This window comes from Catharus ustulatus, chromosome 6 (genome assembly GCF_009819885.2).
Source record: "Catharus ustulatus isolate bCatUst1 chromosome 6, bCatUst1.pri.v2, whole genome shotgun sequence".
In the NCBI taxonomy this organism is placed as follows: Eukaryota; Metazoa; Chordata; class Aves; order Passeriformes; family Turdidae; genus Catharus; species Catharus ustulatus.
This window is the reverse complement of record NC_046226.1, coordinates 54,001,247-54,020,910: the sequence shown is the minus strand read 5'-3', so window position 1 is coordinate 54,020,910 and position 19,664 is coordinate 54,001,247. Positions and strand designations below refer to the sequence as shown.

The 19,664-nt window shown below is 47.2% G+C and overlaps 1 protein-coding gene and 1 long non-coding RNA gene across 2 annotated transcripts; one reads left to right on the top strand and one right to left on the bottom strand.

The window, feature by feature from the left end:
* The first annotated feature begins 1,243 nt into the window (after positions 1 to 1,243).
* LOC116998064 lies at positions 1,244 to 2,319 on the top strand. Its single transcript, XR_004418293.1, has 3 exons — positions 1,244 to 1,570; positions 1,884 to 2,099; positions 2,235 to 2,319. It is a non-coding gene; the product is annotated as an uncharacterized LOC116998064 (long non-coding RNA).
* Positions 2,320 to 8,831: 6,512 nt separating this feature from the next.
* Positions 8,832 to 19,335, bottom strand: CDHR5 (cadherin related family member 5). Its single transcript, XM_033062792.1, has 14 exons — positions 19,254 to 19,335; positions 18,888 to 19,063; positions 17,902 to 17,952; positions 17,489 to 17,581; positions 17,265 to 17,363; positions 16,012 to 16,122; positions 15,494 to 15,673; positions 15,068 to 15,158; positions 13,848 to 13,945; positions 13,316 to 13,522; positions 12,692 to 12,808; positions 12,338 to 12,410; positions 10,250 to 10,410; positions 8,832 to 9,407 (listed from the first exon to the last, which is right to left on the bottom strand). Exons 1-14 carry the CDS (start codon positions 19,330 to 19,332, stop codon positions 8,832 to 8,834), a joined length of 2,112 nt encoding a protein of 703 aa, XP_032918683.1. The 5' UTR covers positions 19,333 to 19,335.
* Between the last annotated feature and the right edge of the window lie 329 nt (positions 19,336 to 19,664).

The following is a 19,664-nucleotide window of genomic DNA, read 5'->3' as shown; positions in this document are numbered from 1 at the left end:
ATGAATTCTGTAAGAATTAAAAATTAAAAGGGAAGGTTATACATTAGAGGGGAATCTCAGGCGTACTGGGAAGTCTGTGCCTCTCAAGTACCTCAGCCTTGGGGAAAGAGAGAGGAAAATGCAGCCGGGAAAATAGGATACAAAGGAAACTGAGCCTCCAAAAATTTGAGAGACCTCAGGGGAATGCCCCATAGCCTCTCCCTTTATTAAAATAAAGTAAAAGGGAGTCCTCTGTCTCCTTTTTGGACATAAACCTCTGGTCTTTGTGGATTAATTTTCCCGACACTTCCGATGGTGAGATTTCCGTCAGTCCCATGGCATCTCTCCTGAGAATTGCGGAATGAGGAGGGAACAGGCGGGATCCCCCCAAAAAAGGGAGGTTATAGCCCCAAAAGGCTAGAAAATTAATTTATGAGTAATACAGTAGAAAATACAAAGATTCTCGTACATATATATCAAAATTACTATTAATTTAAGATAAATCTCCTGTGCTATAGACAGGATTTTAGACTGTAAGGAATTCTGAATATGGACCCACAGGGCTTGAAAATAAAAATACAGCGTTTTATGTACATAAATGAAACAATAAAGGGCTTGAAAAAGCTAGACAAGATGATCTGTATGAAGGACCTAGAAACAGCTCTGTTTATGCGGAGTTCCTTCTCCCCCTCCTGTCGCTGGAACACCCGAAATCCGGGATCTGCGACTGACTGAAATAGGGATTTATTGGCGCCCCTAAAAACGCTGCGCATGCGCGGTGGCGGCTACACCTCAGTGCTGCCGCCTTGTGGCCACGCCTGGTACTGCAGCTCCCAGCGCTCCGGGCGCTTCCCGGGACCGGGACCGGGACATGGAGCTGCAGCGGGACAGGACATGGCGCTGCACCGGGACCTGGACATGGAGCTGCACCGGGACCACGGCTGGGACCTGCCAGGCGGGGCCGCTCCCGGCAGGAGCTGCGGACGCTGTGCCGGGAGCGGCGGGACCGGGCCGGGGGCACCGGGTGTCCCGGTGAATGGATCCGAGTTCCAGGGAGGGAAACCTGGTTAAAGGATAAAGACGCAGAGGAACAAGTGTTGTAAAATCCCCTGGCTCTCTGACAGAGCAAACCTTCCAGTAATCCCAGTACATCTCTCTGAGAGACTCTGGGATTGTAAGGTTTTCCAGGAAAGCAAAACAAGGACAGAGGGAATTGGCTTCCAGTTAATTAATAATGATTTGATGGGTGTAGAAATGATTCTTATGATGCTCCCCTTGTAGTTCTTTGAATAATTTAAAAATTATTGCTTTAACGAATGATCTAAATTTGAGAATTTGAATTTGAGAGGAAATAGTGCAAAATAAATGCGTGGAGAGATCATGGAATCCCCAAATGGTTTGATTGGCCTCCTTGTTTCCTCCTTGTCCAGGCTCTAGATGAAGTCCTTCCTTTCCCAAGGGAGGGGAAAGGCAGCAGGATGTGAACCAGAGGTGGTGCTTTAGGAAAGCCCCTCCAGCCTGGGAAGGAGCTTTTGGCTCCAGACTCGTTCCCAGTCCCCAGGAGCAGCAGGACCTGTGCTGCTCCCAGCAGGTGAGGCAGAGCTGCCTTTCCTTCCTTCCCTGCTGCACTTTGGCTTTTTGAGGGCTCTCTGGGGGAGAAGTTCTTTGTCATTCAGGGCAGAATTAGCCCTGGTCCCACTAAATGCAGGAGGAATAATTTCATCCTTGGTTTTGGATACACATTTTGTGTTTTCTCTCTGTTGCTGACACTGTGGAGCAGCAGCTCCCAACCTTCTCAGTGCTGCTCCCAGTTTTGTTCATAGCTGGTAAACAAGAAACAGTTATTTGCTGCCCTGTGGTAATTGGATTAAGGACAAGGCCTCCCTCTTTGTTTAATATTCCAGAGAAAAACGGCCAAAGAATAAAGCAAGAGCTTCCCTCAGTGAAAACCTTCCCCGTCCCATGCTGGGTTTGCACACACACAGGGCTCAATCCCTGCTGGAATCCCAGTCACAGCCCCCAGATCAGTGTGCACTTTAAAGTCTCACAGCCTGACCAGGACAATCTCCTGCTTCTGGACATGGAAAATTGGTTTTTCATTCTTACAGCACCAGCTCAAGGTAATTACGAAGTGGTGTAATGGTTTTTAAGTTTTGCACATAGAGGAAATTCAGTGGAGCAGCCAACACTGCTCCACCTTCATGGACAACCCTCTGGGTTTGGGATCTTGATTGGTGGGTGTGAAATCTCCTCAGAGAATCCTCTAAGGCTGAAACAAAGACAAGGAACCTTTTGAGACAAAAAGAGCCAGAGCAAGTTGTTGTGGGAAAGGAAAGTTAATGATGGTAAGTGCTAAAACCTTTGTTCTTCCCTTGTCCTTGGGAATGGGTCAGCTCTGGAAATCTGGAGACACTGGAGAATGATCCCTGGTCTGCTGAAAAGTGGGAAAATCCCACTGGATGCAGCCCCTGAAGGAGGGCAAAAAAGACTGAGTGCTGTTCCATAGGGAGCCCTGCACAGGCCCTGGGAATTGTGCTCATCCCAGCTTCCCTTCCAGAGCAAGAGGAACACCCCACAGAGCTGTTTGAGACATTCCTGACTGGAACTGGGGCCGACTGGGTGCTTTCCCATTTTCCTGTAGGATGTGGGCCATGAGAAGGGAACTGGCTCCAGCAGGGGCCAGGATCTGTGTGGGGTCTGTGGCAGGGACAACTCCCAGAGCCGGACTCCCAACTTCCCAGGGAAGGGAAGTCACCCACACTCCCAAAAAGCTGAGAAAGAAAAACACCTGCCTGCAGCTGGCTGCAGCTCCTGGAGCTCTGGGGCTTCTGGCACACTCAGGGACATGGAATAATGCCAGAATCATTCGAACTTTGGGAATAATGGAATTAATATCACCTCTTGATGTAGTAATGCTGAACAAGCCTGGGCCCTGGACATGCCTGAACAAGTCTGGGCCATGGTCTGTATCGTGTGCACCAGCCAAATTGTATTTAGCTGTTTTTCTCCATATTTTGATGCTTAAATGCTTTTCTCTATATTTTGCTGTACTTTCCCATGCCTAGTTGTTTTCCTGCATATTCCTTAGTTTAGACCAATGTTTATAACAGGTGCACTGGATGAGCCATTTTTAAGAGATTTTTCTGTAACTTGTTGAAACCCTTCAAGGTTGCTGAAATATAAACTATGCTAAATTGGGAGAGAAGAGACTGAAAAACAGAATACTGAGATTAGAAGACCCAAGATAAAGGTGTGCAATGAAGTTCTGGACAGTGACCAATCGTACCCAAAGGGCTCTGAAAAGAATTGGAGTTTCTGATTTTAAGTCTCCAATTTAAAATCTTGTTTGGATTGTCACAGGTGCAACTTCCATGGACTGGTCACCTTGGCCAGGAGTGTCCAATCCTGCTGCAAATGCGCTGCACCAGGATGTCATCTTTATTTTAGGGAAGTAAAGACCCTCTGGGTGACCCCCAGTCACTGGAAGGACCGGACTGGGCTCCCAGGACATTAATTCCAGTTTTTGGGAATAGCACAGGAACCTTTCCCTTGCCCAGAGGAGCAGCCAGTGCCTCCCTTAGTCCACAGATCTCCAGGATGGACCACAGAAAAATAAGAGGAATATGGAAATCCCCCCCACTGGGAGTTTGTGGCGCTCTGGATTAGATTTTGGATTTATAATGTTAAAGGGGGGGTGTGGAGTGGCTCATCTCCTTTTCATTGTCATTGTTCTCACTGCTCTTGTCACTATCACTGTTACATGTTGTCATCAATATTAAATTATTATATTTAATTATACATTAATTATATATATTTAATTATATATTTGGTTTCCATTATGAAAGTGTTCTGAGCTGGGTTTTTGTCTCTGTTCTCTTTCCCATCCCCCTGGGGTGAGGGAGCTGCTGCTGGTGCCCAGCAGGGTCCTGCCATGGCCGGGGCACCTCTGGGAGCTCTCCCAGAACTCTCCCAGACTGATTTCTGTGTGATTGGCTGGGATTCCAGCTGATCCCATGGGATTTGCAACCTGTGTGACTCCAATGAAATGCCAGGTGTCGTGCATAAGAGAACATAATGGGAAATCTCTCTGAGTCAGGCAGTGTCCCAAAGGTCTGGCAGTGCCCAGCATTCCTGGCTGGAATTTGGGGATCCCAGCACACCCTCCATAGTGTCCCTGTGGACCTGGCACTGCTCACCATCCCTGGCCAGGATTTGGGGTTCCAGCACAGCCCCCCCAGCACCTCCCGCTGCTTCCTCAAGCCCCCTTTAACCAGGATCCTTTTTTGGGGTGGGGGCACCCAAACTCAGCAGAATTTGCTTTAACCAGCTTTGGGGGATCTCCCCTCTCCCCTCCTCACCCCATTCCTGCTGCCAAAACCCAGCCTGAGGCTCAGCTCCCCACCCCCTCAATCTCTCCATGGAATTGCACTCGGATTTCCCAATCCAGCAGGGCAGCAATGCTGTTCTCCTCACTGTGTATCTTAATTGCAGTAACTGCTTAAGAGATAATTAAAAGAAATTCACAGAATGAAGAGACAATAAAGCAGAGCTGCCAGCTCCAACCAAGGGGTGCTCAAGCCCCTTCTCAACGATTTGCTTTAATTAACCAATGCAAATGAGCCAATTAAAACCACATTGATACAGTTTTAGTCTTTTTAATCAAGTTCTAGAGAAATACTGCAGAATAGAAAATAATCTTTTCAACCCCAAAACTCTTCTAGGAGATCCACAGGGCAGGGTTGCCCTGCACCCCCAAATCGAGGAGAACTGGGAGAAAAGACAATCCCAGACTGAGATTCCTGGGGGATTGGTGCAGCTTCTGCCAGCCAGAACAATCCTTGGTCTGAGCACACACCTGTGAATCCCAGGAACCTGGGACCTCATCAGTATCCTCAGGGGCTTTTTATTAAAAGCAGATTTCCACAGAGAATTAACAAAATACAGAAAATTAAACAGAAATGTACAGGAACGGTTCCCCCAGCCCAGCTGGCTGCAGCCCAGGCTGGGCCTGCCATGCACAAACTATGGAAACCCCAGAAGTAAAAGCTACTTGGCCAATTCCATGAAACATTCCCAGCCCAGGCCCTGGGATATGACCATCTCTTGTCCCACCTGGTGGTGGAAGCAGGACTGATGATCTCCCCTTCAATGGTTTTTTTTGGAATCTGCAGTGACATGTTTGCTGCCTGCTGTTATTGGGAACGTGATCAGTAACGGAGAGATTTCTCATAAAGAAAACTGGATGAGCAAAGAGGGATGTTTTGTTTCTTCTCAACTGCCCTTAACTCACAGGCTCTGAAGGCTTTGTGATGTCTGTGACTCATGAAACTTTTGTAAGCATGGAGGAGACAAATTCTGACTATGGTGTTGATGGGTGGTTGTTTCTGTGTTACATGGGCAAGAAGCTCATGAGACACCTAGAAGGTGTACATGGCCTTGTAGTTCCCTAAGAAATCTGTTACTTTTACACTGTTAAGATACTTATCCTTCTATAAAACTCATGACACATCCATAAAGATGTATAAATCCAAGCAGAACACACATATACTGTGGTGTCTTACATGTTTCAGCTGTTCTATTAAGGCTTATCATACAAGTGTTTATCTCAGCTTACACAAATCAAGGGGAAACCCAGCACTCCCATCTCTGTTCTTCATTACAGTCACCTCTCTGTGCAAAATGAGCACAGGAATACAATTTTTATCCCAGTACTACTACTGGGTCATTTCTGCAGCCTCAGTTGTTGTTATAGCTCAAAACATGTTCCTTGGGATTTGATGGTGAACTATTGTTGTTGCTGGTTGGATAAAAGAAGTCTTTATAAAAAGGAAAGGCCATAATTTTCTTAAAACCTGTTTGATGGAGTTGATCCTGTTTCTTTAAAATTTTATTTACTGCTGAGGTCAGCTTTATTTCCATGAGAACTCAGCAACCAACTCATTAAAAAATAAATCGCACAAACCAGAATAAAATTTGACTTCTTTTTTTTTGAAGGAAAGAGAATCCCTTTTGGAGCTAAGGCTGGTCAATATCCAAGGGGAATCAGGTTAAAATAGGTCTTTTATCTCTGACGGTTTATCATTTGGAAGTTTATAAATGCTAGATCATTCTGCTATCCTACATACAAAGAGAAATATTTCCAGTTCTCTTCCATTTTTCTCTCAGAAGCAAATAAAAAAAAGCAAAAAGATGCATTTGCTGTCAGTTATTCCAATGACACTTGATGAAATCTGTGAGGTTATCCAGTTCTAAATGGGGACAGAATTTGAACAGAAATTAATTTTCATATACCTGGGAATTTTTCAGTCTGTTTCTGTTAGTTCCTGCAGGCGAAATGTCTGTATTTACTAGATTTTTCCAATTCCCTGCTTGCACCTGCTGGTTTCAATTCAGCTTCCCGTGGCAGCTGAGAGGCTTCTTTTCCTTCTAGAGGCCCAAATGAAGGTGAAACAGGCACATGCCAGGTCTGTGTTACATCAGGAGAGGGTGCTCAAAGCTGGAAAGTTGTGAGGATCCTCTCCCTGGGCATCTGTGCCACTCCCACCTGTAAAAAACCTGTAAAACCTCAAACCCACACTTACCACAGATCTGCTCTTTCTCCCCCTGAAGATTTGCTGACCAGCTTTTTACAGCTCTGCATTACAAATATTTAAAAAGTATCATTCTAAGCTGGTACAGAAATGAAAACAGAGCTTGACTGGGGATGGAGTGAAAGAGATTTCTTACATCTACCTGTAGAGTTAAACTTCCAAAAGCACTTGTATGTCTCTGGAGTGTAAGGATGAGATTTTCAAGGTACTTAGATATTTATTTGTCATCAAAAACACTTCAGCTGATCCAATTTTCTAAAAACATTTATATAGGTACATTTTTCTTTCTTATGCAGATGTTTATAAGTGAATGTGATTGTTGTACAAGGATGCAAAAGCTCTGTCACCCTTCCCAGCCTCAGCAGACAAACCAGCCCAAACAGATGGAGTGCAAGTACATATGGACTTGAACTTAAAAGGTTAAATTTTCTTCCTGTCCCTTACACATTTTTGTTTATTTCTTTCCAAAAGGACAGCAGTCAAGAATGCAGCTCTGGAGTCTTTAACAGCAATAGCTGGAAGCAGCTGAGCTCTGCCAGCTGCCGAGTTTTATTATTGTGTTGTTGTACTTCTCCTCACAACAACCACCACTTCCACAGACGTGATATTTACCAAACATCACCTCCTTTGAAATTAAACACCCATAACCCTGAAAAACACCAAACCCCGTGGCTGTCTGCACTGATGAGACATGGGAGAAAACAAAGAATGGTTTGATGGGACCAGTCCCATTCCAAGAGCACGGGAAGCACACTGGTGACGGGAAGGAAAGTACCAAGAGCTGAACACACATTTCAGTCACAGGGAGCTCATAAATCAGTGTGCCAGCAGAAATCCAGAGTACCCAGCAGCAGGGGGAAGGCTGACAGACAGCAGAGCGCTGACAGGAATGGACCACACATGGCACAGACACCAAGGAAACGGAGCAGAGGAGAAGCACTCCGGCTTCTCCCCACATCAGCAACATCCCACGAGCAGCATCAGGCTCGACCTTCAGCCTTGCTGGTGGCCAGAGGTGTTGGCTTGGCACTGAGCAGCTGCCAGAGTTCTCATAGTCCTGTGGGAAATGCTTCCTGGACACATCTCAAAGCTGCTGGAGGGAATCTTTATAAGGCAAACACTGGGCGTGCTCCCCACCCTCCATTATCACACCGTAATTCCCGGGCAAACAGCTTTGCTGCACGAAGCAGGAAAGCTTCCCAGGTCCTGGGCTTGATCTTCAGCACAAGCACAGCTCCTGGAGTCCAGGAGGCCAGGGCAGCATTCTCCAGAGACAGCACTGAGCACAGGAACCCTGGCCTCCATAGGAATCACATGTGCTCTGATGTTCTCGCAGATCCCAGCGGTCAGTCTTTGGTTTCTTTCTCCAGGAACAGCACAGATCTTGTGCTGATGATCAGGAGATGCAAATGGACAGAGCCATGCTCTCAGCTGGTGGGAACCAGCCCAGCTTTTGGCTGCCAGCTGGGGGAAGAGATTGGTTGATGGGAGGTGCAAACTTAGACAAGAGCATCAAATATTTCCTTTGCTCTGCTACCTGGAAACAGAGTGCTGACCTGGCATTTGAAGACAATATCTCAGGAGCTCTTTTGCCTGACAGATAGCAGATAGCTAAAGTACTGCACAATTAGTGGGTTTATGACACAGAAAATTGATGACAAAGTCCTTCAGTAAGGAACATGTGATGAGTCCTTGTTTACCAGTGACAGAGGAAACAGCAGGTCCTGAGCATGGAACCTCCTGGCTGGCAGGACAAGGGCCTGGTGGCACATTCCAGCTGCTTGTGCTGGGAGAACAGAGCAGAGCCAAGCCTAGAGGTCAGCTCCTGCACAGTCAGAGGAGCACCTGCAGGCTCAGAGGGATTTGCTGACACCCTGCTGCAACACCCTCAGGGGAAGAGCCAAACAACCCTGGACTGTGCAACTCAACTGCTCCTGTGAGTTGGGCTTGCTGCTGCCAGGCCAGGACAGCTACAGCTCTGCTGAACCTGCAGCCAGGTTAGGAAAGGTGATGTCAAGGGACCCAGAGGGAACAGTCAGGAAGGTGGAAAGGTGAAATGCTTCACCCTGAAAATCCTAAGTGATATTCCAAGGTCTCACTGAAGGGTTAAATTAGCTGTAATCTCTTCTGGCCTATTTGTTGCATTCAGACAAGCAGTACAGATAACCTCACCCTCCTGCATTCCCTGAGCAAAAAGATGGGCTTCATGTCAGCAAGGAAGCTGAGATTGTCCCATTTTTGGGGGTGTGTACCCAATTTCCATTATATCTCAGTGTCATCTGTGTGAGCCATGTTGACTGTCACCTCTGCTGTTGGGGGTGACGAGCTCGCTGAGGCAAAGGACTCTCCCAGCCCTCGGTGGTGACTGTCTGTGTCAGAACCTTCTTCCTCCTCCTGCTCATTCTTCTGCAGATCTTGGTCACTGTCATCATCATCATCATCATCATCATCATCATCATCTGCTGCATTGTCCTCAATCACTTCCACCCTCTCTCCAGCCTCGGGGTCCACGTCAGTCTTAAACCAGACAGCTTTGTAGCCATCATCTGCCGCGTGCCTGTCTGTTTTGAGGATTGATTTCACTTCTTTCTCCTGTCCAGCCTCTTCTTCCTTTTCTTCCTCTTCCTGGCCAAAGATGACAGTGGAAGGTATGGAGCCTTTTGGGAGACTCTCTGTTTCCTCTGCACTGGAGGAGTGCAAGGCAAGTGCTGGCTGTGCTGGCACAGGAGTCTCTTCCTGCACACTGCTGGTTTCTGATGTCTGCTTGCTGCTCACATCTGGCTGTTCATCTTCCTGGTAATATTCATTCTGGTAACCCGTGTATACTTCCTTGGAGAGCTACAAGAGGAGAGAGCCATTGTGAGTGTAGTGACAGGAAAAGAGCTGAGTGACTACTACTACAGTGACTGAGCTCCTGCTCAGGAAGGTTCAGCTTGGTTTGCAGTTAGACTTATTTGAAACTGGGGAAAGATGCAGATCCCTGGAAGAGACATTTTTATTGGCTCTGTTTCTGGAGCTTTCTCAGATAAGTGGGCTTGTTCTCCAGGAGGGCTGAGCACCAGCACCACACACGTGGTGATTTGTATCCACCCTAATCTGCAGTGGGATTTCCCTCACTCAGAGTGAAGGAATTCTGTTACCCACCTGAGCTGTGTGCTCTGCGGGTCTAAGCTCCTGGCAGGCCCAGTCTGTGGCACAGACCGATCTCTGATCAGACAAATTACACCCTAAACTTCCCAGTGACCAATCTGCCAGGGACCTGAGAGGTCCAAAATCAAATAGCTCAAGTGCAGACTGAGTCCAGGCTTTGGGATCAGATGTGAAGGAACTCTCCTCTCCTTTGGCTGTGGAGGATGAACAGTGGTTTATACCACAGGCAGGTGTTTTCCAGAGACTGCCCCTGATGTGTGCCACATTTATCCTAGATTTTGTGCTCCATAGTGCTGTGGTGCTCTCCTTACCATGTCTGCTCACCATCCATCACACAGATCCAGCCTCAGGGGCAGAAAGAACAGCAGCAAACAGCACCAAAGTGATGCTACCTCTGCAAGCTTTGTCTTGGGAATGATTCACCACCTTCACACAAATATGTGGTACTTGGGCAGCACATCCATACTTCAAAGCTTCCTCAGAGCCCACTTTCTAACTCTTAGAAGTTCAGGTACAAACAAGGCATTTACCTTTTTCTTCATCAGGAATTTGAGAGGTTTTCCATACCATTTACTGGATTTCCACAGCAGCACTCCAAGGAAGACTAAGGCAATTAACAGCAGTGCTGCTAACACGCCCCCTAAGATAGCCATGTCTTGAGCAGAGTACATCTTGTCAGAGGGGGTTACAGCTGCGAGGAAAACAAACCGGTGTTACAAAGCCTAAACCTGGCAGGCAGCATTTTCCAGCACATCCCTTCATTGTGGGAGAAGCTCCACCCAATTTTTGAAAGGCAAGGAAGAATCCTGTGCTGCAGAATGTGACAGTCATGTATCTGATACCACAGAAAATCTTTTTTTGCTGTCCTAAAAGCAGAGGGCTCCTTTTTTAATTACACAGAATGCTGTCATTTCCAATAAATTCCATGAGGTGGAAATAGCAGCCATTTACAGTACAGTGACTTTTACCCCGTGATTTAACTGAGTTAATAAATACCTGACTGCATCAGGCAAGCAGATGCTGCATGGAATAAAGCTATTTGGTTCTTTGACTTTCCCACTTCACCCTTTTACACCAGAATGCAAAAATGAGGTTAGATTGTAGATCTGTGTGTGAAAATGTAAAGCTTCCTTTCATCTGGAACATCCCCTCCAATACAGATGAACACATCAAAATAAGAAACAAAAAAAAAAAGGCAACAGGAAATAGGAAAAGCATTAGAAAGTCCCCAGGACAAGAAGACCTTTCCTGTCCTTTCGTAGCTGTAGCAATATTGCTCAGTCTGCTCAGGGGCAGCTTCTGCTTCCAGCCACTGCTCAGTGTCAGGTATTTGTACAGAGATTGACACCAGACTGGAAAGACAGTACCATCCCCAGCTTTGCTTGGTGGTGGTGGTGGGAATTCTTGAAATTTTCCAGCTTCATTTTGTAGTGTAAATGACTCTCATTAAGGATTAATGAAACAAAGTTTTGTTCTCCTGCTGATCTGTTTATGATAATGGAATTGGAGTATTCCCTCCACATTCGATTCCGCCCTTAGTTTATCATTAACACCTTGGCAAGGATTTAGGACTTCAGGGAAGTTTTGCTGCTTAATCCTGTCTCCTGAGGAGCCACAGCCCACAGAGAGTCACAGAGCTGTGTAGTTCTGCATATTCAACAGCACCATTGCTTTGTGTGGCTTAAGCAGCAAGGGCAACATTTCAAAGTTGCCCAGAAGTGTTGGAGCATTTGTAACTCTGAGCTCACACATGGACTAGTTTTATACTGGGCTGTGCCCTTAAATTGGGTTTCAGTGGTTTTTAGCTGTGAAGTGACACTGCCTTTAGGGAATCCAAATTTACACCCAGAAACCCACTTGATTTTCCTACCCCTCAATGGTGGTGATGAGGGTGAAGCGACGGAACTTCAATCGCACATCATCGTGTGGGGTCTGGGCATTGTCTGCCTATCCTGACATAAAAATTCATTGCTGTTGCTTCATCCTAACTCAAAGCATAAGAAGCTTTATGAACTTCAATCCTAATTTATTTAGAAGGCCAATTGAAGGATCCTTTCTCAGCAGTATGGAAGTGTGAGCTGTTTTTACGTTGACAAGGTTAAACAGTAGCTGGAGGGTTACGTGGAGCCTCCCTTATCACTCGTGGGCTGTTTCTCCTGTAAGACCATAAAACCCTGGTCCCAAATGACCTCACTAGAAATGCCTTAGCTCATGGGTGAGCCTGGCTTTGGGGTGTGCCAGCTGCCCTCTGCTCTGCCTAAGGCAAGAGCATTGCTGATTTGTTTTTGGCTAAAAAGGACTAATGATGTACTGAGGTCTCCTTTGCCATGGTAAGACATCCTGGGTTATTTCCCATCATGAACCAACCCTGGATTTAGCTTTGGAACAACAAGAAAAGACACTCCAACACACGGCACCACTTAAAGTCTTAGGAGGCTTTTCAAGGCATGTGGTGACTACACTGTGAGGATGTTGTTGGGGTGTTTTGCCTCTTAAAGCCACCACAGAACCTCCTGTAGGTTTGGGGCCAGGCTCACAGACTTCAGCAGGTGACCCATCATGGCCAGAAATAGAAAAGACACCCCAGAGCAGAAAACAGAGAACCTCCCCCAACCTACCTGTGGCAGGGACGACCTCCACCACAATTATGGTGCTTGCCTCCTGCAGACTCAACACATCTTTTCCAACAGCCTATGGGAACATGGGAAAGAGATGGCTTAGGGACTCCCAGACCTCCAGCTCACTCTCAAGGTCTGTGGGGGGCCCTTGGAGGAGAAAGTACCTTGTCCCTATCCTCACCACAGCCATTCACTGTGCCAGACAAGCCTTGGGCAGGCATGTGGACAAAGGGAACATCCAGCTTCTCACGAATCTAAAGTTATTGACTGCTTCCTTTGACCCAAGCAAAAAGAGGATTTGAATTCCTCCTTCTTTCCACACCCCTGACAAAATACCCAAGAAAGGTGCCCTACCTGGATGGTCACAGTTCCTGGGGACTGCAGCACCACGTTGGTCAGGATAAGCCCATCCTTGGTTGCGATGAAGTCGGTGCTGTTTTTGAGATAGTACTCGATGTTGGGGTTGATTTTCTGAAAGGCCAGAGAGGGGGTGATCAAACCACACTGTGCTTCACACGCATCTTCCCAACAACCCCTTGGCAGGATTTGTCCAAAACACCTGAGGTATGAGCAGGTGTGGAGAGTAATAAATAAACCTGGGCTGAGCAGGGAAAAAGGCTGAACTCAGGTGCATTCACCCTGTTGCTCAGAGGCCAAGAATGTACCACAAAAACATAAAAACATTCCCAAGTCTTAACCCAGCTTGTGTTGGCAACTTTAGTACTTGCCCAGGCAAAACACACCTATGCAAGTGATCTGTGTGGGACTGGCTTTGGAAGAGGGGAGTCCAGCAGCTTCTCCCCATTACATCACACCATAAGTGGTTCTGGTATCTGTGGAATTTCCAAGGGAATATAACGTGGAACACTAGAGGACAACATGCATTTGCCTCTCCCCACCTGCCCTCCCTTGTGTTTCCTGATCCTGCTTTAAGCTTGAAGCAGTGAGACAGAACACAGAGCACTTTTAGTTTCTTACATCAGGGAAATCCTGATCCAATGCTGTTATCACCAGGGGGGTGGAAGGATCTCCAGCTTGGTAGACGAAGCTTCTCTGGGGCAGCCCAACAAACACCGTCCCGTTGTAGACTCCCTTCTCAAAGTAGGGTGGAAAATTGCTTTTATTGATGACCTTGATCTCTACAGTGGCTACAGAGTATTTCCTTACGTTGCTGACCTGGGTGGCCTGGAGAGAAAGGGAGAGAGAGATGCCAGACTTCTCCTGGCCCTGGTGAAACACAAAAGCACAGGCTCCATCCGAAGCCCGTTGCAATTCCCAACTCAGCAGAATGTGCCCAGGGTGAATTTCCTTTGCTGTCACCACCCACACCTGAGGGGCAACTCTCAACTGCTGCAGGAGCATTGCATGAGGGTTGGTGCAAGACATGGGTCAAACACTGGGCCCTTCAAAATAAAGTAACTGAGTTCTTTTTGAGGTCATTGACTCCTGCTGCATCCAGGCTGCTGCTTCCTGGAAATGCAGCTGGGCTGGCTGTAATGTCATCACTTACCATAACTTGCAACAGAAAGGAATCTGGGGAAGTCACAACTTTGTTCATGGTTAGATTCCCTGTGTCTTCATCCACTGAGAACACTTCGTCTGTATTCCCTAGAGAAAATGCAAAGACCATTCAACCATCAGATTCCTTCATGAAGTGACCTGGAGCTCACAGACTCATTCTTCCATGTCTTAGTGAAAACACCCTCAAGGAATTTTCCTTGGTAAAGTACAGTTTACCCAAGGAAAAATGTTGTTTTCCTTGCCTGCCTGGCTGCTTCCAAGACTGGGAATGCTGGTCAGGGATGCAGAGGGACACATTAGATGTGTGTGAACCCAAATAAATGAGGTAGGACAGCAAAGCTTTGCATTTCCAGTGCCTAGACCCACAGATTGCCAGTCTAAAAGTATGATAAATGCCCAGAGCCTCTGGTGCAGTTTCAGGACTGAAAATCTCCATCCAGTTCCCAGTCTGCTCAGGGAATTCTTATTTCTCTCTACTGATTATAAAAGGAGTCTAGACACAAGCCTTGTATTTATGTTCAGGTAGAAACCAGACTCCTACATCTTTGTGGGAATCATAGAAGTGCCCATGGTGGATACATGTTGTAAGATAAGCAGAATTTTTAGCTCTCTTCCTCACCCTGAGACACTGTGGGCTCTCTATTGACAGGGATGTGAGTCACTGACTGTGGGGAATTCCACTCCATCCAAATGCCAGTGGAATTTAATGTTCTTTAATACATTTGATATCAGGAGGATATTCACAACTGTGGTGCCGTGAGACATACAAGGTAAAGGGAGAGGAACACTCCACTTGACCAAGATGACCTTTGCCTTGATCCTTTGGGAATCAAGACTAAAACAAGACAGATGAGATAGTGGCAATGTGCTGGGGAATAAAAACATAATTCTGAGCAATTAATAGAAATTAGGCTGATAATGTGGGAATTTTAGCTTCAGCTCAAAGACTGCATGAAAGCAGCATGACCAGACTGACAAAGTGACATCTAAAGACTTAAAGATAAAACATGTCTCATCTCACAAAAAAAAAAAAAAACCAAAATCTTTTTGAAACAGATTTCATTGAGACCGGTTTGTGGGACTGTAATTCTCTTTTTCTTCATCTCTGTATAGTCTGGGCAAATCCCAGTCCCTCCCTCAAGTGCTCTTGGCAGGTACCACGGGAGAGATGAGCAATGTCTCATGTGGAAGGTGACAAGGTGCACTCACCCCCAACAATGCTGTACACGATCCTGTCGTTGATGGTGTAGTCAGGGTCAACAGCATAGATGGGTCCTGGCTCCAGGAGGAGCGGCTCCGTCTGCAACAACAAAACAAACAATCACCAGGGCCAGGTCAGCAAGTGCAGCTCTCCCAGCCCAGCCCAGCCCAGATCTCTGCCTGGGCAGAACGGGATTTATTGCTGGGAGGTGCCAGTGACACGGTGGAGGTGAGAGCCTTGAGTTGCCCTCCCAGCTCCTGCCTCTCCTGTGGTGTGCTGTAGGAGCACAAAGAACAGTGCTGCTTGGGCTGGGGGATGATGAAGGCTCTGCTGAACCATCTGCATTATGCTGGAGAGCAGCACAAGCTGATGGAAATGATTCAGCGCTTCCCGCTGGGAGCAGCACCAGGGCACTGTCTGAGCCCCCTGCTCACCGACATCTCGGAGATGTTGACCCTGCCGGAGTAGGGGCTGCTGATGCAGACGCTGTGGTCACTGTGGAGCTGGGTGCAGGGCAGGAACCAGGGTGCCCGGGTGTCGCTCTGCTGGATGGTGATGGTGATTGTCGCCGTGGCCGTGTGCGTGGTGTTGGTGGGGCTGGTCGCCGGCCTGTCCTGCCCCCAAGGCAAAGCACACTCGTGAGACACATGTTTCACTGCCAAGACGGGGCCCCATCTGCCACAAGCAGTGGTCTGGGGCCCTTTAGCCATTGTCACTCCGTTCTGTTTAATTGGCAATTTATGTGAGAGCAGCTAAGGCACTCGGCTATCTTGCTCTGCTGGTAGAGGTGAGCTGACTGCCGGTCTGTCATTGGAGTCATGGACAGGGAAAGCTTCTCCAAATGCACCCCCCGCCCCCTGTCCCCACCTTCCCTCCTGTTATCCCAGAGATGTCCCATCCACACTCATCCTTCAGGTAAGAGGGACCATTCTGTTCCTCCCAAACCACTTACCCTTGCATACAAGAGCAACGTTGTTGAATTAAATTTGTCATAGTCCAATGCTTTTTGTAAATAGAGTTCTGGGTTATTAACTCCTCTTATGGCAAAATAACCATCTGTGTCCTGGCAAAGGAAAAGGAAAAGTCCTATAGCAGACTCAATCACAGACACATTGCAAATCCTGCTTTTTGCTGCCTTTGTCATCTCAACTGGACCTTTAATCCTGGGGACTTGGATGAGGGCCACTGTGGGAATGTCTGATGTACTTACTGCACACTGGAGTTGCCTGGCTTGATGGAAAGGTTTGTTCCTGTGAATTTCCTCTCCCAGACCTCCTGCTTTAACTGCTCACCTGCTCAGCAGCTTCTGGATGAAATCTATCACCTCATTCAGTTCCTACATTTAGCAAGTTGCCAACAAGCCTTGATTTTGGGTCCCTAACAGCCAAGGAATCTCACTTCCATGCACAAAGAAGGTCAAAGAAGGCTCAGCCTTTGAGAGCTGACAGGATCACCTGCCCTAGCCTAACACAGCTGGACTTTGAAAGAAACAGTAAAGCTGAGTTAAGAGTTAAAGTGCCATGTGTTGCATTTTACTCTATAACCTTCTGCACTTGCTTTGGTTCTCCTTTAATCTTATGCCTCTGAATTTCTAAATCCCTCTCAATGACCAAAGTGAATGCAAAGTCTGATCCCAGAGCTAAAAAACTGGTGGTTTCTGTTCACAGAAACTGAAATTCCCTGGGGATATAGAGGTAATTGAGGCACTGTCTGCTCTCTCCACAATGCTTTTCAAAAATGCAAACATACATTTGGTTTTTCTCTTGAATTTCCTTTTGATTTTAGTTTACAGCCAGCCCTTGTGCTCTAGGCTGGCATTGGTTTAACTGTGTGCACAATCCATTTCCTGTGCTGCTGATGGCAATTAGGGCAAGAACTCCTTTCCCCATCAGACTCAGCACAATTCTGAGCTCCCTGAGGTACAAAGGTCTCCTGATATGTTCACAGATCATACCAACAAGACTTCCCTGAGTCATTATGGCTCTGAATATCCTAGATGAATGTTTAATCTGTGCAGAGCATTGAAAGGGTGAGCCATAAGAGAATTCAATACCTGCAGCATTGATGGCTCTGCTTTGTTAACCAAATCAATGTTTGGATTTTGTAAAAGTTGGGAGAGCTAAATGCAGTGACCTACTACTCAAAGTTGGGGATCTTCTGAGTCCAGCTTCTCCAGAGCTACTGTTTATCCCCAGAGATGCTCACCTGCACTGTGGTAGTGAGTTCATAGTAGATGGTGTCCAGGTCAGCATCACTAGCACTTAATTCTTCACGGGCTACAATGGCCGTGCCCACTGTTGTATCCTGAAAAAACACATTGTTGTAGTTATTGTCTGTGTGACTAGGACTGAAGCTCTCTCCCTGCTGACCCTTCCTCAGTGCCACAGCACTCAGTGAGCAGTGCCATCTTCCCTTCCAAAACCCCTTACCTCTGGGACATCCCTGCTGAGGTTTGGCTGTGCAAACACGGGGCTGTTGTCATTCTCGTTCAGAACGGTGACTACAATTTCCAAGGAATAGCTCTGCAGAATGGGCAAAACAAAGAATCAAAGACAAAAATAGGCTGTTGGGGCTGCTCCTGCTTTGCAGAGTGACCAGAAGGGATGGTGTAAGGATGGGGGCTGGATGGGGCTGGGGTTTGCAGCCAGCCCACATCCTGGAGCAGGACTGTGGGCTTGCTGCCACCTCCTTCCCACTGGCAGAGCCTTGGCACTCTCTGTGGCTATGAGAGCAGCAAGTCTGTCCACAAGGAGCAGGACACCTGCCCATGCCCATGCCAGAGGATTAGGAAGAGCAGGGGAAGCACTACCTGCAGTGCCTGGTCCCAGGGGAGAGCACTCACCTGGGCAGCAGGGCCCTCGCAGTTCAGGTACAGCAGCAGCACGGGGTCCACCTGCATGAAAAACAAACCCACACACTGTAGAAACAGCCCAAGAGTACAAACTCTGGCTAAAGCAAATGAACCAAATTCATGCTTTGCTGAATCAGAAACGCTGCTGGGCTTTATCTTATTTTCAGGTGTATCTAACTTTTCCTGTCTTTCATTAATTTTGGGAACTTGTTTACCGTGATACCAAAGCAGCCCCATATTCCAGGTGCTCTCCCTGCAATTCTTGTAAGATATTGGCAGACCTAATCTACCATTGTCTCTCACCTCAGGTAAAACCAAACAGATTTCTTAGAAAATTGAATAAATCAGAAACATTCTATGCAGCAAGTACAGTGGCACCTGTGGGGTGTTAACTCTGCTCAAGTAAAAGTGGATTTTTCCATTGAAAGGGAGCTTAAGGATGCCTGTGGCTGTATACAGAGCACTCCAGGGTGCTAAAATAATTTAGCAGCAACCTAAGTGAACACAATGACCTTTTATACTGCCTTTCTGGTTCACACAAGATGACAGAATCCCAGAATGATTTGGGTTGGAAAGGAGCTTAAAGCTCCTCTCATTCCAATCCCCTGCCATGGGCAGGGACATCTTTCACTATCCCAGGTTGCTCCGAGCCATGTCCAAACTGGCCTTGGACACTTCCAGGGATGGAACAGTCAGAGCTTCTCTGGGCAACCTGTGCCTGGTCCTTACCACCCTCACAGGGGAGAATTTCTTCCCCATATCCCATCTAACCCTGCCCTCTGGCAGTTTGAAGTCACTCCCCCTTATCCTGTCATTCTAGGCCCTTTTTTGTAGGCTCCCAAACTCACACAACTGAAATAACTTATTTCCTTTAGAAATGGGCTAAGAATCCCCAGAAGCCCAAGACTCTAGGTTGAAACTCATTGCATCCCAGCATTATCCACCCCATCCTTACAGCCTGCCAGCTGGAGGCTTACCTCATAGTCCACGCACTGTGTGAGCTGCAGCTCGGAGTCCTGGATGGTGAAGAATTGGCCATCGGGGGAGTTGGAATCGATTGTTAGGGTGAAACCCGGCTGCACATGGACGGCAGTCACCACATAAGGACAGTGATTTTCAGGAACGCTTGGTTGGTTGTTACTGACAGAACATCCTGGAAAAAACACACAAATAAAATGCAAAATTACCCAAGGATTTGCGTTGTGAAGGAGCTGGGTGAGAGCTGTGGTCACAAGCCGTGGAGCAAACGTGTCTTGGAGCGTAGCAACCTCCCCCCTCTAACAGGGCCACCCCCTCCCACGGGAGACATTCCTCAGAGACATGGAACTTGTGAAAGAGCTTACCTAGTTCCTGTGCTGAAACCTGTGCCAAGAGGGGCAGCAGGAAGAGTGCGGACACGAGGAGCCAGTGAGGAATAGCCATGGTGAGCTGCCACTTGCTGAAAAATCCCTTTTTTTCAGCTGATCTTCTCCTGGTTCCGCCCTGTGCCCTTGGCTGCATTCACCACTTTATGGCATCAAGAAACACTGGTTGGCTGTGGACTGCCGTGGTTCAACCTTTGCCTCTTTGCCCCATTGGATGACTTATTGAAGGACTTACCAGTCATGGAACACGATGACACATAAATCCTTGCTGCTTCTTTTTTTCCCTGGATCTTTCCTATCCTAAACTCTCTATGGCAGCAAGGATATATTTGAAGCAGTTCAGAACTCAGAACCAAGCCCTTGCCTAGCTGAGCATGAAGGACAAAGGCT

What these genes read in the sequence shown, in the direction of transcription:
- CDHR5 (XM_033062792.1), bottom strand. Translation starts at nt 19,332, where the DNA reads ATGGCTATTCCTCACTGGCTCCTCGTGTCCGCACTCTTCCTGCTGCCC. An exon ending in GCGAGGGCCCTGCTGCCCAG is followed by an intron (nt 17,582 to 17,901) that starts GTGAGTGCTCTC and finishes CCCATTCTGCAG; the next exon opens with AGCTATTCCTTGGAAATTGT. An exon ending in TGGATCAGGATTTCCCTGAT is followed by an intron (nt 12,809 to 13,315) that starts GTAAGAAACTAA and finishes CTGGCCTTTCAG; the next exon opens with AAAATCAACCCCAACATCGA.